This window comes from Sphaerodactylus townsendi, linkage group LG04 (assembly GCF_021028975.2).
Source record: "Sphaerodactylus townsendi isolate TG3544 linkage group LG04, MPM_Stown_v2.3, whole genome shotgun sequence".
Taxonomy (NCBI): Eukaryota; Metazoa; Chordata; class Lepidosauria; order Squamata; family Sphaerodactylidae; genus Sphaerodactylus; species Sphaerodactylus townsendi.
The window spans coordinates 136,003,765-136,027,876 of record NC_059428.1 but is presented as its reverse complement, the minus strand read 5'-3'; the positions used below and the strand labels follow the sequence as shown (position 1 = coordinate 136,027,876).

General features: G+C 45.3%; 1 protein-coding gene across 1 annotated transcript in view; it reads right to left on the bottom strand.

Moving 5' to 3' along the window:
- The window catches only part of DGKH (diacylglycerol kinase eta), a 109,127-nt gene that overhangs the window by 66,004 nt on the left and 19,011 nt on the right, over positions 1–24,112 (bottom strand). Inside the window, 2 exon segments of the mRNA XM_048494860.1 lie at positions 2,570–2,650; positions 3,774–3,884. Coding sequence (XP_048350817.1) covers positions 2,570–2,650; positions 3,774–3,884 — 192 coding nt within the window.

Genomic DNA, 24,112 nt, shown 5'->3' with positions numbered 1-24,112 from the left:
GTTTACTCATTAAATGCTGAACTCTGCTCTAGAGGCAGAGAAACAGTGCTGGCAGAAAGACTGTGTACTAAACACAACTTAACCTTGTTAGTACTATTAATAAATATCTTGAAGTGAATATGCCATACCTTAATTATGCCGGTCAGATTCACCAGGTGATCGAATCTACAGTGTGATGGGAAAGGGAGGAAAAGATCTCTCCCTCCATTTGATGCACAACATGTACAGTTCCATAAATCTCAATAATGTTCTCCTTTAGCTACCTTTATTTTCAAAATCAGAAATCCCTGAGTATTGACTTCTCTTTGCAGGGAAGGCGATCCAAATCCTTCGTCTCATGTCAGTTGCCCTTTTCCTCCCTTTTTCCAGCTCAATAACAGTTATTTTTAATAGGGGGCGATCAGAACTGTACACATTACACTACAAATTTATATAAAGGAGTTATGATAAAATGTCTCATTTTCAACCCCTTTCCTCCTGTCCGCACAAGAACTTCAAAGAGCCCTGCTTTATCAGACCAGTCGTCCCGAGTCCAGCACAGGGGTCAACCAAGCCTTCCAGAAGTTCAGCAACAGGCAGAGATGCTGAGGCCTCCCCCACCCCCCAAATGCTGCCTCCAGAGCTTGACTGCCTCTGAATGTGGAGGTCACCATGGCAAGTAACCACGGATGGACTGATCCTTTCATGGATCTGCTGCATCCTCTATGCCTGTGGCACATTTGAGTACAGATACAACATCTCCTCAATTTACCTCTCTTAGTCCCATTTTACCCCTAGGGAAATTAAGTTCTACACTCAGCTTTAAATAATCCTTGGCTGAAGTACAGCTGTGCTAATCTACAGAAAAGGTGATGTTGGGGCAGACGGGGCTTCCAGAGGCTCTGGAATTTCCTGCAATTTCCATATTACATTGCTGCATTTAGGCTCATTATCACTCAATAGCTTTGGGCAACGCCCTGTGTGTGCACACATGCAAAGTACCTTCCTTTGCCGCTGAGAAACTGCAGCCTGTCCCAGTAAACATATGGTTAAGCCAGTTGAGGAGAAGCAGGGCAAACGGTGCGGCTTTCCTGCAGCCTCTCCCACAATCCCCGCCCTTGTTATGCTCAGTCCACAGCTCCTTTGTGAGTTAGAACGTGGCCCTGCCTCACAAGCCCTGATCAATTCTTCCATCTCACCTCCTCAGCTTTCAGCTTGGGCAGACACTGGGCAGTTTCACTACTGGGTGATTTCAGCCTGTTCCCCACAGAGAAGAGAAGGTTCCAGAGCAGATGCTCACTCCCCCCCTCACACAGATTATCCAGTCTTCATGACTGCAGGGTCTTCTCCGAGAGGCTTTCTTTTCCCACCCCCTCCCCATGACAAAAACAGCAATAAAAAAGGTATGAGAGAGACCCAGGCAAACCCCTGAGTTTTGTCCATCTCCTAGGCCAGGAGTGAGACTCATTCTCAGATGTTCAAGGAACTACAATTCCCATCATTACTCTGTCAGCATGGCAATTGGCCATGCTGGTGAAACTTTGATAGTGTAGTCCCTAAGGCTGAGTTCTATCCTAGGGTAGGGAACCTGGGACTCTCCAGATGTTCAGGAACTACCAGTGCCATCAGCCTCTGTCAGCATAGCCAATTGGCCATGCTGGTGAAACTTGTGGGAAGCCATGTCCCTGAGCTATCTGGAGAAGCAGGTTCTGTCTAAACATTCCTCAACTTCTCTAAAGTTACTTCATAGGAAGGGACGGAATTTCACCTTTAGTGCTGCAGACCAACCAGCAACCCCTTCCCAGAGAAGAACAGCAGGACCGAGAGAGTCCCTGAATTCAAAGCCCTGCTCCATGGCTGCTGGAGCTCCCAGCTCAAGGCTTTTGACTGCACAAGGGAAGTGCCACCTCCGGACAGGGCTGCTGAATCCAAGCTGCATGGACCCACACACTGGCACAGCTGAGTCCCACCTCACTCCAAAAGGCAGCCACAACACAACAACAACAACAACAACAACAACAACACAGATTGGAAGAGAGCAGGGCAAAGAGAAAGACAAGGGGCTGGAGACATGAGAATTCCAACAGGCACTGCGCCTGCTTGCAGCAGAACACAATGGGGCAGACTGAACGCCTGGCTGCCCAGGTCCCCGGAGCAGCTTGGACCCCAAGAGTTTTGTACCCTATTCATCTCCCCCACACTTCAAAAACACCCATTAGACTTCAGGACTGCCAGACCCATCCCTCCCCCTACCTGCCATCTGTGCTGGGGTATTTCTTTAGTCCTGTTTTCCCCTGCTGTGGAGTTCCTCTCCCTTGATCTAGGGAGCCTGGAAATCCCCAACAAAAAGAGGGAGGTAGTTGGCATAATTCTCAAAAAATGTGTGAGCTGGTGGATCAGCCTAAGCCAGGAAAACATTAGCAACATGTCTGAAGAACTCTGGGATTTTCAAAGCCTTTCAAACAGAAGATGCGCTATTTTCAGAACAGGGAGGGAATTTCTGCTCTATGAAGCTGAAAAATAAAGAAACATAAAGAACAGTAAAAGCTATTTTTGAACGTTTTCGCAGCAGCTATCACTGGCAGCCTACCGTGAAGCTGTTGTTGACATTTTTAGTGCTTGATTCCGCTACACTGGCATCTGACAGGTCGACTTCATCAAAGATCAGAGACTGTGAAAAGAACATAAGGCATGTTTCACTTCTGAGGGTATTTAATCCAAGAACTCATAACCATGTGAAATGCAAGTCCCTTTCAACGTTATTGGCATTTGATATTCCCTATTATCCACCCAACATTCTCACCACTGAATTAGTTATGAGCCACCCTCGGCCTTACCTACCTCTCTCCCTTAAGACTACTGCTCCACCACAAAGATTATCTTTGGGTGAGAAAATACTGGACATAGAAGACTGGATGATTAAATTAATAAACTACGCAGGAAATGACAAATTAACAACATTGATGAAAGACACATGGAACAATTTTGTAATAAATGGTCCCAACTATTAAACTATATGATAAATGGTTATATTGTTGCAAATATTAAGAAATTATGTGTAATGACTCATTTGCAAAAATTAGGGAAAAATATTTAATTAGTTAACAAAAATGATGACAATGGAATATAGAAGTTAATACTAATATAATATATATCAAATAGTCAGTCAGAAGAATATAAATGACAATTCTGATTTATGAATTATGAAATGAATGATATATCTTTTTAACTGATTGAATTTGTATGCCGTATATCTATTTTGTTCATTTTTTTGTTTTCTTTCTTTCTTAATTTTTTGCAGTTTCTTTGGTTTATGTGTGTCATATATAATATATTTTATATATTAATTTTTTTGTGAAACGGTAATCAAATAATATTATGTAACATGTTTTTAACCAATAAACTTTATTTAAAAAAATAAAAAATAAAATTATCTTTGGGTAAGACATTATCTTTGGATAACATCTGTTTTTAGATTACTGCAGCTTAGGGAGATTTGATCACGGTCCGGTTGGGGAATTAATATTTTAACTACCCAACTCCAAAGAGTCTTCTCATAAAGGAACCAATATTTCCTTCCAATACTAAGAAGCTGAACAAGACATTAATTTGCTTCATTCCTTAAGTATCTTAGAAACCAAAGCATCACAACTAACTTTTTAAAAATCTACTTATGAAACCCAATAACTTTACTGCTATTTTAACACAGCTTTCATAATCAGCTAAAAATATCCAGGAAGCAAATCAGAGCTACAGAGGCAGTGTATCAATTACTGAAAGAAATACATGCTTACCTTTGAATCCTTTGCATAATACAGAGTACGGCCTCGAAGTTTAAAGTAACGTTTCTTCCATCTCTGAAAAGAACTGGTTTGCTTCAGAAGCAATCCTTCCTTTATACTGGTCTGGAAAAAAAGGAAGACAATATTAAAATACAAACATATACATAATATACTAATATTGTGTATACAATGTAATTATTTTATTTAATAAGGGCCATTTCCTCTGAAGGTCATTTGCAAGGAGGACCTCGGAAAAATTGGCTGCTTGCCTGTAATAAATGCTCAATTGATTAGTCGTGTGTGAAGTTAAACAGGCGGGTCCTTCGCCTGCACAGAAAATCCTTCATCCTCCTCTACCTCTAAACCTTTGGTGCCAGCCTTGCCCACTTTGTGGACGAACGGGGTCACAGCACAAGCCGCAACGGGCAGACCTTCATCTTTCCTGGAACAACGCGGCAGGCTGAAAATACTGGGGAGAAGTTTGCAGGGGAGAAGTTTGGTCTGCTCAAGTGGGCTGGTTCCAAGGAAGCAACCAGTTTTCCCTGGGCAGGGAAAAATCAGCAAGCAACCAGGAACAATTAGCAAGCTGATTCACTGGGACCTGGCAGGAACATGTGACATCATATGATGGCACTGACCACTAAAAGCTGATCTGATCTGGCTCTCAAATGCAGGCTGCTGGGGTTTTACAAAGTGGCACATGGGAGCACAGCCAGCTGAAGTCTTTGAAGAATTCGTTCAACAATGACTGGGCCTAAAGAGAACAGATGGCCAACAGAAGGCACCATACCCCCTTGCCTAGAGGGTGAGGGACCTAGTCCCTAACAGTGGAAAAAGAAGGATCTACTCCAAACAGGAAGGAACTGAACTGTGTAATGCATTGGCATTGAGCAGATCAGGAACCACATGTGGCTCTTCTGAGCACCATTCTTCAATGTGGTGCCCATGTCACATTTCAGGAAAAGTGGGCAAGGCAATGGCCCAGCAGGAGTTGTGGTTGACGGCTATTTTCTACCCTGAAACAGCTGCTGCTGGAGGGACGGGTGAATTAAAAGCCTTCTTGTGCTGGAGGCCCCGTGCCAGCGATGGAAGGTGAATGGAGTTGTTTCAGCTGATGATACCTAGTGATACGGCTCTTTGCAGGCTGCAGAGTGAGTATCACAGATTTAATGAATCCCAACTGTGGGGCGCAGCAAGAATGCTAAGACGAATGAGAATGGCATGTGGATGGCTGCCTTAAGTTTAGGAGCATTTCCTGAAGCTGCCATGATTGTTCTTGAATAGCATTACACACCATAAGTTAGGCAACATGGCTAGCTCTGCATGTGGTGTCCTGCCCAGGTCCTTGGATGTGCCAGTAGGAGGAGAACATGGGTTCCTCTGGCTAAGCAGAGAAAAGCAGGACAGGGCAATTTAGGGAAGGCAGAATGGTATGTGCCTTGTCACCCAGAATGACAAGAAATATCAATAGAGAGTTCATGGTCCAGGAGATTAGAAAGACACTCTCGAAGAAGTAGCCTCCTCGATCCACTCTGCTGGGCCCACTTGGTTTTGGCTGCTAGGTCCACGTGTACAAAGACAGTCCCATTGAAAGACCAGTTCTAGCCAGACTAAAATACAAGTGTAACCAGGTATGGTTTCTAATAACTGATAGGTCAGAAGAGAACTCTCAGCTGTTGTGGAAACCATGCCTGATTAAATGATTACCACAGGAGGCACTCCAAAAAGGTTATAAGGATGGTTTAAGGTGTTTGAAGTTGAAGATAACTACAGGACACTGGTATCACAATGGCTTGGGGTGCTGTGGGGGGGAGGGGGGAGGAGAAGAGACAGCTGAATCAGTAGTCCTGAAGGAGGTGGAAGCAGAGTGAAAACTAAACTTGAATCTCAATAAGAGAATGACAAAGATGGAAATGCTCATAAGCCCTAAAATGTGCTGGGTCGTTATCATACTGTGTACAAGGGCATCAGATAAATTTGGGAGGCAGTGAATAACAGTCCAGAGCCTGCCCTCAGGCAGAAAGGTTCCCAGGAGAACAGAGTCAAGGGCTTCATACACGAACTGAGTACTGATCTGTGGCTCAAGTCAATGGAAGCAAACTGGGTGAACAGCAGAGGAACAGACAAAAAATGGCTACTGAAAAACCTATGGGGTAGATTAATCAGTTGATAGCTCACAGGTCTAACATGGGGAAATTGTTCACCATCCCTTTTCAGGACAGAAAAGAGATACCACCTTAATCTGGATAGCCCAGGCTCGCTCGATCTTGTTGGATCTTGGAAACCAGGCAGAGTCAGTTCTGGCTAGTACTTGGATTGGGGACCACCATGGAAGTCCAAGGTAACTATGCAGAGGCAGGCCATGGCAAACCATCTCGGAATGTCTGCAGCATTGAAACCCCTACAAGGTTGCCATGTCGGCTGCAATTTGACAGGCAGGAGAGAGAGGGAATGAGAACGAGAACAAGCAACCACCTGTGACGGTGGAACAATCCTGACTGCAGTGATCTCTTTTTCAAAAATCAAAGCAAGAAAATACTGGTACCTTATTGTACCAGCTGAATAGCTGGTGGTCCAGGGCAAAAGGGCCGCTTATTACTCTTCCCCATAGTTTTCATGTCTACGTATTTATACGTTTTATTAAATTGTTTCAATTTTTAAAATTTTGAATGCTGGATTTAATACGTGCCCCCTTGGGAGTCCAGGGTTAAGGGGCACTGAAATGTTTTAAACAAACAAGTAAAATAACAAGCAACATTAGCAACTGCAAATTGCTCTGCCACTGAGGGGCCCGTGGCAAGGGGAGAGAACCCTCATGGTGGTAAGGGCTAGGGCAACAACAAATACAGGCAATTACCAATACCCCCAACCTACCCCACATTCTGGCCAAGTTGGGGTAATCATATTATATGGGAAGGTTCTCGTCCTACAAGAAAGAACTGGGGTTCACTGGGGGCTGGCAGAGCCTGATTGGGCTTGGTAGGGGATAGCAGATCCACAGAAATCACACAAAAAAAGAATCTCTGTCTAGGTAAGTTGTTTTGTAGGCAAAAGGAACACTTTGCGTGAGAAGGGACAAAATGAGGAAAGTGAACAAGAACCTCCCTCCACCCCCATTTCTCATTGTAGGAGATTTTTTTCCCTCTACCTGTTCAACCCAGACTCAAAAATATTACTGTGGACATGGGCAGAATAGGCCCAATGAAACTGCTGGAGAATGAAAAGACAAGGAATGAAATCTCACTGTAGATATAGAAATGATTAGCGCTTTTGACAGCAACCTGTCAGAACAATTAACACAGACTCCAAAACATTTTGAGTTGAAAGCAAATTGTAGGGAATTAGAAATTAAAATATCAAAAGATTAAGGGGAAAGATAGAATATTTTTACACTAAGCTAGGGAATAAAAGAAGGAGGTATCCTTGAAGAAACAGAGAAAGGCAAAAGTTAGCATTTCTTGGTAAAGCATTTTCTAAAAATTTCTTCTGGCTCATAATGCACCAGCGTTTGGTGTGGAGACAGTTTCTGGGATTAATTCAGGATTGCAATTTCCAAAGTTGGCACTTTGCGATAAATAAGTGGGTTTGGGGTGGCAGTTTGGGCACTCGGTCTCAAAAAGGTTCGCCATCACTGCCCTACAGGGTCACCATATGTCAGATTTGACTTGACAGCACACATCCACACACACACATATATAAAATTCAGAACTCCTCTCAAGATGTTATTGCTATTACAACTGATTTTAGTTGCAAATACAGTACAAAATAAAAATAGATACAATTAATTTTATTTATTTATATATATATAAATTAATTGTATCTATTTTTATCAATAGTCATATATATATAGTTATATATATATATATATATAAAAATGACTATATATAAATGACTATTGACTACAGCAGACTCGACAAATCCCCGGTGCTATGGCAACCGGAAATTCCATCGTGGCACTTAGTATTTTAAAAAGATGGTAGCACCTTTTAGCAAATCTCAGTTATGCATGGAGCCACAGCAGAGCCAGGTCGTCCAAACCATGTAAACATGGTTGGTCCAGAAATGCTGCAGGACTGGCCATGTCAGAAAGAAGACACTCTAGGCCTCCTGGGACAACAGATGAAAGAACACAGTCAGCTAGGCAGAGGGGCTGCCAAAGCCAGGCAGGACTTGGAGGTTTCAGTGGCCACCAGACGTGGCAGGAGATCCACCAGAGCAGAATGATGGGAGAGACAGCCCAGCCACAAAAGCAGGTGAGAATCCCATTGTGATGATGACAACCAAGCGTATTGATCATAGTATTAAGAAAAGTAGACAAAATGGTAAAAATAGGTTAGGATTTGTTTTGTGTTAGCAATAATTTGAAAATGTGATTGCTAGAAGTTCAAAACCCAAAGGTTGCAAAAAATGAGACTGGCTCCTAGACCCAAACAAAATTTGCTGTGACTTGCTCTGAAGTTAAAAAGACAAAGATCAGACAGTCTTTTTACAGGAAATCCGTCTTATTAAAAGTGATGCCAAACCAGGGTCATTTCCTGTTGAACAAGGCAGTTTTGTGGCTTCCCTTGGAAAAAGCCTTCCGGAACAAGATAATCCTGGCAAATAGACTAGTATCGCATCTGCCTTTGTGGATAACATGATTGAACAGGCGGTGGAAGAGCAAATCCAATCACACATGGATGGGGACCTCTTGACCTTTAACAAGCTGTTTTCCAGCCTGGTTATAGGATAGTCAAGTTTCACTGTACTAGTGGATAGGGGCAGTTCTTCCCTGAATGAACAATCTTCCTCTGCCTTATTCATTAGGGTGCCAAGTATCATTCTCTTAAACCCATCAGAGCCAGGTTTTAAGAGTTTCTGGCACCACCCTCACGGTTGATTTTGTCTTCTCTAACACATCGGTGGCACTGGGGTGCCGTCATAGAGACCAGTTCAGTATCATGCTAACTGGCTTTTAAAGATTTCTGACCTGGGTGGCCCAGGCTAGCCTGATATGGTCACATGTCAACAAGGAAGCAGGCTCCGTCCTGGCTAGTACTTGGGTGGGGGACCACCAAGGAAGTCCAGGGTTGCTGTCCAGAGGCAGGCAGTGGCAAACCACCTCTGTTAGTCTCTTGCCTGGAAAACTCTACTAGGTTGCTATAAATCAGCTGTGAATTGGCAACACTTTACACACATGCCCTAAAACACATTCTTATTCCCTCCACTTTTTAATAATTACATGAGATGCCTGAAAACAAGATGTTCAATTAAAAGGTCCACTGTATTAACCACTGGGGGGTGGGGGTGGAGAACCCTGCAATGAGAATGGCTGCCCATGATGACACAAGCAAGCTGCATGATCAAACAGGGAACTGAACTCAGGTCTCCTTGGTTGTAGATCAGCAATCTAGCCCTAGATAACACTGGGCAGACTGGAATATGAACACTGAGCTGCTATACACAAAATGATTGTCACATGGTTCCTCCACAGCCGAGGGTTTTAAGAACTGGGCAAAGTGTTAAAATATGATGATTCTTGTAAAATATGATGATCCTTTATTATATGTGTACTTTCATCTACTTATTATTTAGCTTATTTATAGGCTGCTTTTCTCACTGAGACTCACAGCAGATTGCAGGGTACAGAAAGATGGGAAAATGTAATCATACAGTACAAGGCATCAAATGAACAATGCAACAGGACTTGGAGTACAAAACTGGATAATGGTGCAAGAAACGGGGAAATCACACAATCCTAAAGGTACACAATGAACAATGGGCATGAACAGAAATGAGGAATGTAAAATTAAATGACATTGTGAAAAGCCAGCCAATGCAAAGGGGCAAGGCAAAGCAGCAGCCCCTCCCACAGGAAGGTGCCCTTCTGGACTGTTCTGTCCCACCACAGATCTCAGTCCACGAAAGAGTGCCCTCCCACGCATTTCCATTGGCACATTTTGCTGAATGGCAGTTCGCGCATGGCTTTTCAGACCATTCCACTTCTGCTGAGACTGTGCTTGCCAGTCTACACCAGTGATGGCGAACCTTTTCGAGACCGAGTGCCCAAACTGCAACCCAAAACACACTTATTTGCTCATAAGTGCCAACCGCGACGAATTTAACCTGAATACTGAGGTTTTAGTTTAGGAAAAATTGTTGGCTCCGAGGCACGCGTTACACGGGAGGAAGCTTGGTGATAGTCAGTGGCTTTGCTTTGGAGCAGGGGTCTTCAAACTATGGCCCTCCAGATGTTCATGGACTACAATTCCCATCAGCCCCTGCCAGCATGGCCAAGTGGTAGGGCTCATGGGAATTGTAGTCTATGAACATCTGGAGAATACCATAGTTGAAAGGCCTAATGGCTTTAACCGTACCTTTCGTGCAGCTTGAGAAAGGGTGAATCACGACCCTAGGAGGGTATACTCAGAAGCAAGCACCCCACATGACAAACTCTGTGCGCACGTGCCCACAGAGAGGGCTCTGAGTGCCACCTCTGGCACCCGTGCCATAGGTTCGCCACCACTGGTCTACACCTTCGCATTCAAAAGGTTCTGTTCAAGCGACTGAACCTGTTACGGCTGCACTGCAGAAGAGGCGGTCCCACAGGGAAGTGGGTTCTGGGCCGTGAAGGCTCTTGTACGTGAGAACCAGCCCTCTGAATGGAGCCCAGTCCATCTCTGTCCATCCCGCTGAAGAAATGCGGGATTTTAAATCTCCCAACCACTGAATTCACTCTGAATGACTATTTCATGTCAGCTACAATTTTGTTCATCTCAGTTTCAAATAAAAGCCAAGCACTCACCCACAGTGTTTCTAGTAGCTCCTGCAAAGCCCAAAGCTGCAAAGACTCCAAAACAACACATTCCTTGTATCTGACGAAGGCAGCTCTGACTCTCAAAAGCTCGAACCACTCAAGATCTTGCTGGTCTCTAAGGGGCTGCTGGACTTTAGCTATCAAAACATCAGTGGTTTGGCTGAAAAGCGACTCATCCCTCGGTCACAACAATTCTTTTCAACAGGGTACAAAAAACATGCTCAGCTGTATGCTTTGAAGATGAAAAGGAATTATAGCTAATTACCACAAGGTGGTAGCACAGTTATACTAGTAAGTATCTAATTGGTTCCTACATGGATCACTGTGTAATGGTTTATATTGCACTATTAACAAAAACTATCATCTTCTTTTTCACTGTGGGCTCCCACTACTACACATGACCACAACCCATCTGAGATTTGGCCCCACGCAGAAAGCGAATAAACCTTACAGAAGTGTATCTTGAAGAGTTTATTTTCCATCTGAAAACTAGTTACAACAAAATTACAAAGAACAGTAGAATAGTAAAATTATCTTTGAATACCAAAAAAGTTCTAATATTGATCAAAACAAAATAGAACTCTTTTTTCAATCCTGCCACATGTTCAAATTTCACAAGTTCCAAACCTGTGTGCAGCTTGAGCTCATTTTTATTTCTTTTTAAACAATGTAAAATGTGAAATATTATTCAAATATGGCTGAAAAATGTATTACATTATTTGGTATAAATGTACCAATCTATCCTTGATTTCAGCAACATGGCAGATTCACCACTTTCCAGTATTTTTTCTAAATTAATTATTTTTATGTTCTATCAATTAAACAAATAAAAAAAGAGTTTGGTGACAAATTTGAGAAATATAAGTCCCACGCACCCCCGTCTTCTACTCCCCGCTGTGTAACAAAAATTCAGGAACTTGTAGATTTATTACATACCTAATAAACAATATAGTAGTAAGCTACTCCTGTAAACAGTGGCAGATAGGAAGGTGCTCCAAAGGGTGATCACTACTGCACAGAGGATTATCGGCTGCCCTCTCCCCTCCTTGGAAGAACTCTACAATTCCTGAAGCCTAAAGAAAGCCCAAAATATTCTGAGACCCCCGTCTCATCCAGCACACTCTCTTTTTGAACTGTTACCATCTGGCAGACGATACAGGTCTATAAAAACTAGGACAAAGAGGCTTAGAGACAGTTTCTACTCTAGAGCTGTGGCTATGCTGAACTCCGTGGCTTCATGTTGATGTGTTTGGGGCTGTGTAGGGATGGGTGGAGGAAGGGGAAAGTGAGGATGGGGCATGAGTCTGAAATTGTGTGCATCGAGGAATGCTGCTGTAAATTTCGTTGTGCATGCACAATGACAATAAAATGCTTATGCTTATGCTTAGACAAGGCTCTTGCCTTACATATGTGGGCAACTCCCCAAGGATCCAGGAAAAATATGGCTTTGTAAATTATCCAGAAATTTAAAATTGGCATGAAGTGGACAGAAAATGTTCTATCCAAGGTTCCAAAAACAGCTCAAGGGGACTGAGTGGAGCAAAATCAGGCCACTAAGTCCCATGGAAGTCCCATGGAAGAATTCTGTAGACAAGCAGAGGCTGCATTTCCCAACTGCTTCCCCCTCCCACAATGCCTCGCAGCCCCCCAACTAGCAACTGACTGCATCAGAGTCAGGTCTGATGAAACTGTAAGCGTGTACTGCTCACCAAGCAGGAGGCTGAGCCCCAGCAAAAACAGGGTCCCACAGCAGTGGCTCATGGGTCACAGTCCAAAGTCAAAGTCCAGAGTCAGGGCTACCAGCGTGGTGTCGTGGTTAAGAGCGGTGGACTCTAATCTGGAGAACCAGGTTCGATTCCCCACTCTTACACAAGAAGCCTTGAGCCAGTCAGCTATCTCACAACTATCTCAGTGATACCTGCCTCCAGTGGCGTAGTGCCAAGGGGATGGGGTGGGACGCAACGCACCAGGCGCACGCTGGTGCAGGGGCATGGAGGGGGCATAGCGGAACATTCCAGGGAGGCGGGGCGTGGCAGGGCGCACACATGCCCCAGGCACAGTTCCCCCTCGCTGCCTCACAAAGTGTCTGTTGTAGGGAGAGGAAGGGAAAGGAGATGGTAAGCCTCTTTGAGTCTCCTTACAGGAGAAAAAGGGGGTATAAATCCAAACTCTTCTTCTTCTACTTCCTCAGCCGGGGGGGGGGGGGCGCAGGCTGCCCAACCACACATGCCTGCTCCTGATCCAGGCCTTGACCCTGGCTCTTTGCCTTCTCTGCTCCTGGGGTCCTCTGGGAGACCATGGGAGGTCTGGAGGGAAGAGGTCTATGTTTGGGCCTCCTGGCTTGAGGCTCCTGTTGGCTCAGTGGGTGTTGCTGGTGCTCACAAAGGGGTTCCTTCAGGATGGCCCTGAGGAGCCTGCCTCACCAGAAGAGTGTGCCAAGGCAGGGCTCATGGATGTGTTTGGATGGTGGAGTCACAATCCTATAGACTTAGGGATGAAACAGCTGAAGTTTCTCCCTTGTGAGGAAACTGTAAGCGTGTACTGCTCAACAAGCAGGAGGCTGAGCCCCAGCAAAAACAGGGTCCCACAGCATGGGGGACAGTCCAAATCCTGTCTGTTGTTACAGGGGTGCTTTGGGAAACGAAGTGGAGAAAGAAAATATACAACACTGATCCTGAAGAAAGGGTAGCCCAGGAGAAGGTCCAGGGATGATGGTCCAGTTGGTGATTTCAGCCAAAGAGTGGCGGTCCAGAAAGGGAAATAACCATAAGGTGGTGGAAGCAGGCTGGTGGCCAAAAATCAGCTGTGAGGTGCGAGAGGCAAGGTCCAAGGAGGGGAGGCTTCAAGAATTTTTGAGTAGACCAGCCATGGGGCAGGGGAAGCTGGTCCAGAAGAGCTGATCCAGAAAACCAGCTACAAAGGCAGGAGGTCCGGGTGGTTGTGGGGGGACTGGACTTGAGCCTGAAACTTAAAATCTATTTGGAAAACTTTCCCACTGCTAAAGTTGCTAAAGTAACTGCTAAAGTTGTTCCTTGAGGGGAGCTTGTATGGTGATACTGGTGACTGAGTTCTGAAAAGAATCTGAGATGTCAGTGAAATTTACTTTGGTCGGCTGCTTGCCAAACAGCCTTTGATTCACTAAAATGATCATTTGCAACCAAGCCCATATTGCGGCATGCTGATAAAAAGTACTAGCTTCTATGTATTGTCGAGAGAAACTTTCCGCGGCTGGAATCACTGGGGTGCTGTGTGGTTTCCGGGCTGTATGGCCGTGTTCTAGCAGCATTCTCTCCTGACGTTTCGCCTGCATCTGTGGCTGGCATCTTCAGAGGATCTGATGCTTTCCCAACATCAGATCCTCTGAAGATGCCAGCCACAGATGCAGGCGAAACGTCAGGAGAGAATGCTGCTAGAACACAGCCATACAGCCCGGAAACCACACAGCACCCAAGTACTAGCTTCTACTGGAAATGGGAAGAAGAGGGTTCTTTTGAGCTGGAAACATAACTTGAGTTGTTCTAGGAGATAGATGGTATAACTACTCCAAGAGGAGCAGGGAAATCTACAATATCATTATGACACAATCCTACACCTAACAGGGAAGGAGAACTTGAGGCAGGGGTGCGGGCTTCAGCAACCATTCTCATCCTCTGTGACAACTTATCCTACTTTCTGATCTCAGAGTAAGATACAGGCAGTAGCACCCAAGCTTTTCTGCCTTGAGAATGCACAGCTAAAAAGTTACACTGATCGACATTACTGAAAAGGAGAATTAACAGTTGAGCATAAAGGAACTGACACTGCAGGAATTCACCTGAGCTTTGTAGAAACAACATTATAGAACAGCCTGGGTTTATTTCTTGGCTGTGTCTGCATTTAAGTTTAGCTCTAAAAACAAGCTCATCAAGACACCTAATCACTAGGTTCTAACTTTACCCTAAATGTCTTAAGTGGTGTTTTTAAAAATCTTCCACTTGGAGCCACAGCAAGCTTTCTGCAACACTTCTGACATGTTCTCTAAATGCTGGCTGCCCACTCAAAAATCACAATCTGCTGATTTTTTCCTGACCCCCCCCCCCCCCCCGCCCATCACCATGAGTGACATACAGCATTCACCAGAATCAAACTCTTTATTTTGTACCGAAGCTGTACATTATAGACCGGAGAGGGAGGTCTATAAACCCAATTAATAATAATAATAATAATAATAATAATAATAATAATAATAATAATAATAATAATAATAATAATAATAATAATGGTTTACAAATGGGGACCATCATGTTTGCTGTAGTAAGAAATGTCACAATTCACTGTCATTACAATCCAAATAAAACTACTTAGTTCAGGCCTTTTCTTCACAGGATACCTCAAATTTGTTGGCTGAGAGTCTGGGTTTTCCCAGCTCAGTCTACATGGCTGCCAGTCCACCATCAGCCCAGCCCAGCGGGATGGGGGGTGGGGGTTACCAGTTTGGTTTTTGGTTTTTAAAAGACAATTGACAAACTGTCTACCAGATTCTCTACATTTCCAGCTTTTACTTTATTTAAAAAAAAAAGCAAAGCAAGTCTGTGGTCCCTTTCCCCTTATACCTCCACAGCTGAAAACACTGATGGTGCTAGAAAGTGCTGTCTAGTTTCAGCCAACTGACAGAGACCCTTCATGGGGTTCGAAGGCAAGAAATGAACAGAAGTGGCTTCCCATTGTCTGTCTTGGCACAGCGACCCTGGACTCCCTTGGTGGTCTCCCATCCAAGTACTAACCAGGGCTGCTCCTGCTTAATTTCTGAGACCCGAAAAAATCAGGACGGCACGAAGCATCCAGGCTGGGGCTTAAAAGTATTAGAACCTGCATTTTTAAATGAAAACGACCCATTGGATACTCACCGTGAAGGGGTCTTCTCCTGGGGGAACGGAATCCATCTTGCTGGGATATTTCCTACCCTATCTGTGGGAGGCAGGATGTAGTTTTTTCTTTTCATCTTACTTCCTGTGAGACTCCATTTTAGTTAGTATACGGCTGTCCGAGCAAATGTAAAGCAACAAATAAAGTGCCCAACACACCAGAACATATCATAACAACACTTCTCTAAACATATAACTGTAATGAATTACTTAACCTGAACATGTATTTAACACATAGGTGATGGAACACAAGTGGAGAACTGCCCAGAAGGGAGGGCCAAGATGGATTCCGTTCCCCCAGGAGAAGACCCCTTCACGGTGAGTATCCAATGGGTCATTCTCCTGGAGACGGAATCCATCTTGCTGGGGTCTCCTAAAACAGTAACCCCATAGGGAGGGTCACTCAAGGTCCTTCACTATGTGTTCCAAGACCCGTCTACCAAATACTGTCTCGGTTGCGGACCTGGCATTCAATTTATAATGTCGCACAAAGGTAGATTGAGTAGACCAAATTGCAGCCCTGCAGATGTCCTCAACTGACACTCTATTCCTAATTGCAGCATTTGTTGCTGCACATCTAATCGAATGCGCTGATATACCCTCTGGTATTGGTAAACTACAGGCCTTGTAGGCCTCAATAATGCATGCCTTAAGGGACGATGAAATAGCTGAAGTAGACATTTTGTGACCTAGATTTGGCTGAGCCACATTAATGAAAAGACTGTCACACTGACTGATTTCTTCAGTACGAATGATGAAGGCTTTAACTGCCCGTCGAACATCTAAATTATGCCAGAGACGTTCCGTCAGATGAGATGGACGTGGACAGAAGGTTGGTAAGACAATCTCTTGTCGAAGGTGAAAGTCCGAACTGGCCTTTGGCCAAAAAGTTGGATCAGTCCTCAGCACTGTACTATCAGGGTGAAAGGTGCACAAATTAGGGTTAACTGAAAATGCTCTTAACTCAGATACTCTCCTGGCTGAAGTAATGGCCACCAAAAATAAAACCTTCATCCTTAGCCAGCAAAGATGAATGGATTGTACTGGCTCAAATGGTGACTTCGTTAAGGCATTTAGAACCGCATGTAACCTCCAAGATGGAAATCTGTGGATAGGTGGAGGTTGTACCTGCTGCACTGCCTTGAGAAATCTTAACACATCTGGATGACGTGAGGCCCACCAACCCTGTATAGGTTCCCAAATGATCGACAAGGCTGCCATTTGACGCCTAAGAGTTGAGCAGCGTAGACCTGCTTCAAAACCCTCCTGGAGAAGTCCAGAAACGTGGCCAGATTCGGTGCAATGGGATCAATCTTTTTCCTTCTTCCCCATCGTACGAAGGCTTTCCAGGTTGTATTGTAGATACACACTGTAGATGGACGCTGAGAAGCCAATAAGGTGGAAGTAACTTGCTCTGAATAACCTCTTCGTCTTAATGTCTCCCTCTCAATCGCCAGGCAGTCAAATGGAACCAGTATGGTCGCGGGTGATGCAGTGGCCCCTGGGTCAAAAGATCCAGGTGAAGCGGAAGATGGAACGGAGGCTGTACTGCGAGATCTTGAATGACTGAAAACCACGGTCTTCTGGGCCAGTAAGGCGCGATGAGGATTACCTGAGCTTCTTCCATCATGACTCTGCGTAGAAACCTGGGCAACACCAGAATTGGTGGAAATGCGTAGAGAAGAACGCTTGGCCATGAAGCCGTCAGGGCGTCTGTAGCTACCGCTCTTTGATCGCAAAACAGGGATACAAATGCTGGCAGTTGAGCGTTGGCTGCTGTGGCGAAGAGATCTATCTGGGGCTCGCCGAACTGTTGACACACCGCTCGAAACACCTGTCTGTTCAGGGTCCACTCTGCCTCTTGGACCCTCTGCCGGCTTAGCCAATCGGCCCGAATATTCAGTCTGCCCTGAATGTGTTCTGCTTGGAGTGACAAGACATTCTTCTCCGCCCACGTCAGGATCCAAAGGACTTCGCGATGTAGCTGCGTGGACCTGGACCTGCCCTGGTGATTGATGTAGACTTTGGCGGAAACATTGTCCGTCCTGATTAATACATGTTGACCAAATATGCTCTGTTGAAAGTGTTGTAGGGCGAGAAGAATAGCCCTGATCTCTAACACATTGATCGGAAGACAGGCCTCCTCGCTCGTCCAAGTGCCCTGGGCATACTGTGTTCCAAGCGTCGCTCCCCAACTGAGGAGACTGGCATCTGAGAAGATCTGCGGTCTCTGCTGGAACAGGTATGTCTTTCCTTGGCTGAGATTGCTCCCGGACATCAACCACCAGAGGCTGTCTCTGAGACCTCGATGTATGTGAACTTGACGATCCTTCCACAGCATGATGTCTCTCTGATAGGGGCGTAAAAATTGTTGTAACGGTCTGGCATGTAGCCTGCCCCACTGAATCATCTCCATGGTGGAGATGAACGATCCCAACAGACTGGCCAATTTCAGAAGAGGTTGTCGATCGCTCTGCAGAATCGCAAATAATACTGAATTTTTACTAACTTCTCGCTGGTCACAAACAAGGAGTTCTTTGTTGAGTCTATTATAGCTCCCAGATGTTCCATTCTGGTACATGGTAGCATGGAGCTCTTCTCGTGGTTGATCTGGAAACCATGGTCCTCCATCACCTGAATGACCAACTGGAGATTTCGTACTGCCTGGTTCCAGGACAAAGAGCGGATTAGAAGATCGTCTAAATATGGGTGCACATGCACTCCTTGTTGTCTCAAAAGGATAATTGGTGCCAAGAGGATTTTCGAAAAAGCTTGTGGTGCCGATGCCAGTCCAAATGGCAGAGCCCGATACTGAAAATGATGAGACTGAACTGCAAATCTCGGGAACCTCCTATGTGCTGGATGCTTCCCTCAGATCTAGCGAAGAGAGGAAATTGCCCGGACATAGAGCCTCTGTGATAGTCCTGAGAGTCTCCATTCTGAATCTGCGAAGTCTGACAAACTTGTTGATGTACTGTAGATTCAGAATGGGTTGCAAGTCTCCATTCTTCTTTGGGACAGTGAAAAAGTGTGAATAAGTCCCTGACGATCTCTCTTCCAGTGGAATCGGTTCTATCGCATTGATCTGAAGCAGGTGCTGGATCGCTTTGGTCAGTCTGATCATTTTGTCATGGTTGTGGCTGACAGCCAAAGGAACAAATCGAGCCCTGGGCAGACGGAGGAATTCGATGCTGTAGTCCAAGCATCCGTGTGTCTGCCCTGCCAGGCTGATGGAAAAAATGCCAATGGGGGATGGGGCACCTCCTTTGGGAGTCCATAACTTTGGACCCCTTGAACCAATTTCACCAAACCTGGGTGGTATCAGCAGGAGACTATCCTGATGATACCACCTAGGTTTAGTGAAGTTTGATTTGGGGGTCCAAAAATACGGACCCTCAAAGGGTTAGCCCCATCTACTATTAGCTCCCATTGGAAACAATGGGGGATGGGGGCACTCCCTTTAGGGGTCCATAACTTTGGACCCCCTGAACCAAACTTCACCAATCCTGGGTGGTACCATCAGGAGTGTCATCTGACGATAGCCTGAAATTTTGGTACCACTAGCCTAAAAATTGCGCTCCCTTCAGGCCAAAAACCAGAAAAACACTTTAAAATACAAAAACCCACAAACGGGGGGGCGGAGCTTTGGACATGCAATGGGGGGGTTTGAACCCGAGAACCTCCCCTTACCTATGTCCTTGAGTCAAGCAGCTTTTTCATACCACACAAGACAGAATGTCAAACCCCAGTCAGATTAAAAATGAAAATGTATAAGCTATGAAACCCAACGGACAAAAAAACTATACAAACTAGATCAATAACTTCATGCCCTAAGGAATCAAAGAACAAAATCATTTAGCTGCATCAGCACAGTTTAAATCCTCACATTATATTTAACATTTGTAACTCCTTTTAGTACCCTACATGCAGGTTTCTACTACTCTAAAACAAAGATCAAGAATGTACCTCCAAGTGTTACAAACTGGACCTAGATTCATTTACCTCCCAACAGGACATAGGCTGTTTTTCCTAAATAAAATAAATAATGGTGTCAGTGCTCAAAAATAAGATTGCACTCATTTCCACCTGCTCCCCCCTGCCCCCCCCCCCGATTCGGGACATCACTGGGAGAAAAGTACCAGTACTCAGAACCTGTGAATACTGTCACAAAAATAAGCCTCGCCACACGGATAATATGCACCTGAAATCAACTGCTCTTAACCATATTAGATTTGTGTGGAGTCCTGTGTCAAGCTACAGGTAACCATGATTTGAAACTGCTTTCTAAACCCTCATCAAACCAATAAGCCCAGTCAGTGGGACTCACAATTAAGGACAGTGTCAACAAAAAGCCTTTATCATAATTAACGCCAGCGGGAGAAGAGTGTGCCGCCGGCAGGTGCCAGCCACACAGCCCAGCGTCAAGGCAGGCAACAAGCAAGATGTAGTCGAACTGTTCAGAGTCAGGGCAGGGGGCAAGCACAGGCATGGTTAAAGCAATCTAAAGTCAAGATGCAGGCCGGAGATCAGGCAGGAGGACAGGCAGGCTGACAGCCAGAGGGCAACCAGGCACATGGAGCCAGGAAGTACACTCATTGCAATCTGGCAAAGCCAAGCCCATGACAGGGTTTATACATGAGTTTCTGGCTAATGAGGCTGGGATCCTGCAAGGATTCAGTCCTCCTCAGATTCAGGTGCCTCCATCTTGCAGAACTTTCTGCCATACCTAACAGCAATGCAAGCACTTCTCCACTTGACTCTGCAGTCCTAGCCTCTGTCTTTGCCTCCTTTGAGCAGCTGGCTCATTACTCAGCTCCTTGGAGATCCCTGATGGCTCTCCCAGCTGCATGGCATCAGGCTCTGCCTTGGCTTGCAGGGAAGGGCTTAGAGCTGGCACGGCTGCCTGCATCTCCTTATGAGGAGCCAGCTCTGATTCCACAGTGTCTTCAGGCGCTATGTCAGAGTCCTCAGTGTCCAGGGACTGGCTCATGACAAAAAGCAACCAAGAATAAATGTTTCTCTTTCTTTAACCGACAATTAAGATTATCAGGATTTTGAGATGGCCGCCAGATTCTGCAATGGAGTCTATTATTTCACAGCGCACTCAATTTTATGTAGATTTCTGCCAAGACAATCCTACAGAGAGTTACTCCTGTCAAAGTCCATTGAAGTCAATAGACTTAGAGTGGAATATCTCTGAACAGGACTGCATAGCAACAGACACAAGAAACCAGTTCATTTACTTGACTTCCTTTTTCACTTTACAGCTTGCTATCAGCATTGATACAACATATTTTAATTCTACACCATACAAATCAAATTGAGGGCAGAATATGAGGCATTTTCAGTACCTGACTTCAAGAAGATGAAGTCATTCATAGTTACAGAACATATCCAATTCAATCGTTTTAAACTTCGTGCTCTTCAACTGTACACCACGTTAAACTCCCATTTATATCTGACATGCTTAATTTATTATATACAAATTTTTAAGTAAAAGCTATTCTTTGAATTTTATCCTCAAGGGGAAAAAAATAATTTATTCTCAGCAGTTCCACCAACAATTAAGACCACGCCCTCCAATCATGTACAAAATAGATTTACATGATACTAAAAAGAAATCACTGGAAGCGACACAGTTTTCATTGTTAAAGAAGAACTACAAAGTAATTCTATCTTGTCAGCTTTTGGAGTTAGTCAAACTCTTTAACACCCAGTTATTTTCACACTCAACATCCTGCCACAAATGGTAATTAAGTCTCCAGCTTGCAACCTTCACCGACAACTTCCATGGAGATGTCAGCTCATGATCTTAAAATAACCAAAAATTCATTAAGGAGGAATTTTTCATCACTGGACATTTACTCTTCAAGTTGAAGGCTATTCAATGCTTCGTAGGCATGGCTACACAGAGAGACCAGTGGACCACACAAGCAACTAGCAGAGCCTGACCCAACTTTGGATTATGCCTTGTATCCGAAGTCTCCAACTTGGCACCCACTGTCACCTTTCTTGGTCCCTGCCAAGTGTTTTCAGAAAGCGGGCAGGCCCATGTGCGGCTTTGGCCCAGCAAGGCTTCTGATGAGTTACTGGAGATACGATTGGCTGTGTGGATTTTTAAAAATGATCCTTTAGAAGTAGTGGGCACAAAGGATCTTCGCCGTAGGACTAAGGATCAGCCCCAGGAGCCATTATGTGGCTGTACCCCCCTCCCCCACATGCCATCTCAGAATTCCAAAGGGACTCATGAGCTCCAAAAGGTTGGGGACAGCCTGTTCATAGAGACAACGAAAACCAAAACTCTCCTAAAACAACTACCAAAACAACAGACCACGGGTATCTTCAACAAATATCCCCAGCGTGTACCGTACATGTTCCAACAGCACTGTTTTCACCTCCACTAATACAACAGGTAAAAGGGATTTCTCCCACAGCTGACAACAGTAATAATTTATTCACAGAACCCGCTTTATCACAGTACTTGATTATTATTCCTTCCCTTTCCCCCCTTTCTCTGTGACGGCACTTTGTAATTTGCCATTTGCTGAATAAATTCCTACTGAAGGATTACTGCAGCCAAAAGAATAGAAGTAGGTCAGAGGCAGCTGTGATGGGGGGTGGGGCTCGCTAAGGAAAAAGTGAACCGTTCTCGTTTTTTCCTTGCAAGATGGAGCAGATACAACATCGCTCGTTCCATCACTGAGCTCTAGTTCAATTCCAACCACGGTTTTAGAGGACAAAGAGGTTGCATCCCAACTTGCAGAGATCTGGGATGATTACCCAACAGCAACACACTTTTCAGGGGAAAAAAATTGGGGGGGAAAACCGGCAGTACAAAATATCAGCTAAATATAGAACGTTGACACTCATCTCAAGATAAGCAACGATGCTTGGCCCATTTAGCATTTCAGAGAAAGAGGCATGACAGCTTTCATCTGTCAGTTGGCAAGTCACATTAAGTTTTCATTATTTCACTTGCGCCTGCCCTGCTGTGGCAATGGCCCAGATGGTGGGCATGAAACGGGCCCAGCAGCAAAACTCACCTGGGTGGGACAGGGCAAGACCATAGGCAGGAGGGTGCAGTTAGGGTAGCCTCAACAATGGGGCTGCTTGGCAGGCTGCCACAAGGATGCTCAGGAGGCATGGCGCAGCCACTCCACCTGCAAAGAGGAGTCTGGTGGCACAGCCGCCAGGGAAACAAAGGAAAACCCTGGTCAGCTGTGAAAAGGCCCATTCAGGGCAACGTTGGTTTTTTGTGGTATTAAATCTGCGTCCAGAAAAGGGAGCGTTCCCAGGCCGAAAGAGCTCTGGAAGCCTGTCGATACCTGATCGATCGGTCTTGTTAGGAGTTTCCAGGTGGGAACAGGAGATGTAGCATCCAGGTAAAGATCAGCCTGTAGTCAGTACGCTTACTTTCGTTTTCATATCTGTGCTGCTTTTGCCACGTGTGCTTGTTAAGGAATGACCTTCTCATGAGAACACCAGAGCGGATATCTGAGACTTGTGGGGGGTGAACAGCTGTGCCGAGCCTGAGAAGAACCACTGCTAGATAATGGGGGCTGAGAGTAGGGGCTGCGAGTAGGGGATAATGGGGGCTGCAAGTAGGGGCTGAGGTAGTTTCTGCTGTGGTTTTCAAACCCATTTCCAGATTGTCCAGAGTGCAACTCTTCTGATTTTCAGCCAGTAAACAGACTTAATTCACAATAGAGTCTGCTTCACTGAGAAACCGAGAGAACAAGACAAAGCCAGTTAAAGTTGGCCCTGCCCCCAGTGATGCCTTCATCCATGCAAGAGCAGCTTCTTGCAGCGGGACAGTGACCTACGTATATAGATTTTTAATGGGGTGGGTTCGGGGGTGGGGCCCGCTCCCACCCGCCCCTGGGGGCATGGCCACACCTCCCCAAGCCCCACCCCCAGTGCTTATAAAAGCAGCTCTCCAAGGCCAGGGATTGCAGCCCCCCCTGCTCCCCCCCCCCCCCCCGCATGCTGGGCTCCCACCCAGCAGCAAGCAGGCCCTTCTGCCCTCCCTCCAGACAGAGGCGTAGCTAGGGAAAATGGAGCCCAGTGCAAAATCTGAGTTTTGCGCCCCCCAGAGTGGGCGGCTGCTGTGATGCTGGAATCCACAATAATGAATGAAAGCACGTGCGCCCTTTAAGAACTGGGGAATAAGAATATAGCCACAGAGCAGCATACGTGCGCCACGTGTTTCTTTCGGTCCTTATTCCCCAATGCTGGAATCCACCCCCACATAGCACCACTTTCAATGGTGTTTAAACTAGGAAGCCCAGATTCTTCTTTTAAATCCACCTAAAAGGGAGAATCTGGGGTCCCCAGTTAAAACAACGTTGAAAGTGATGCTGTTTTGGGGTGGATTATCCCCGACTCTGAAACAGCATCACTTTCAGTGTTTAAACTGGGGACCTCAGATTCTCCCTTTAAGTCCAGGCCGAAGGGAGTGGATTTAAAAGGAGAATCTGGGGAATTTTGGGGGGTGCCTGCTGTCAGGAGTGCAATTGTTAAGCTAGCAGTACCAAAATTTCAGGGTATCTTTAGGAGACTCTCCTCATGATACCACCCAGGTTTGGTGAAGTTTGGTTCAGGGAGTCCAAAGTTATTGACCCTCAAAGGTCCCCATCTTCTATTAATTCCCA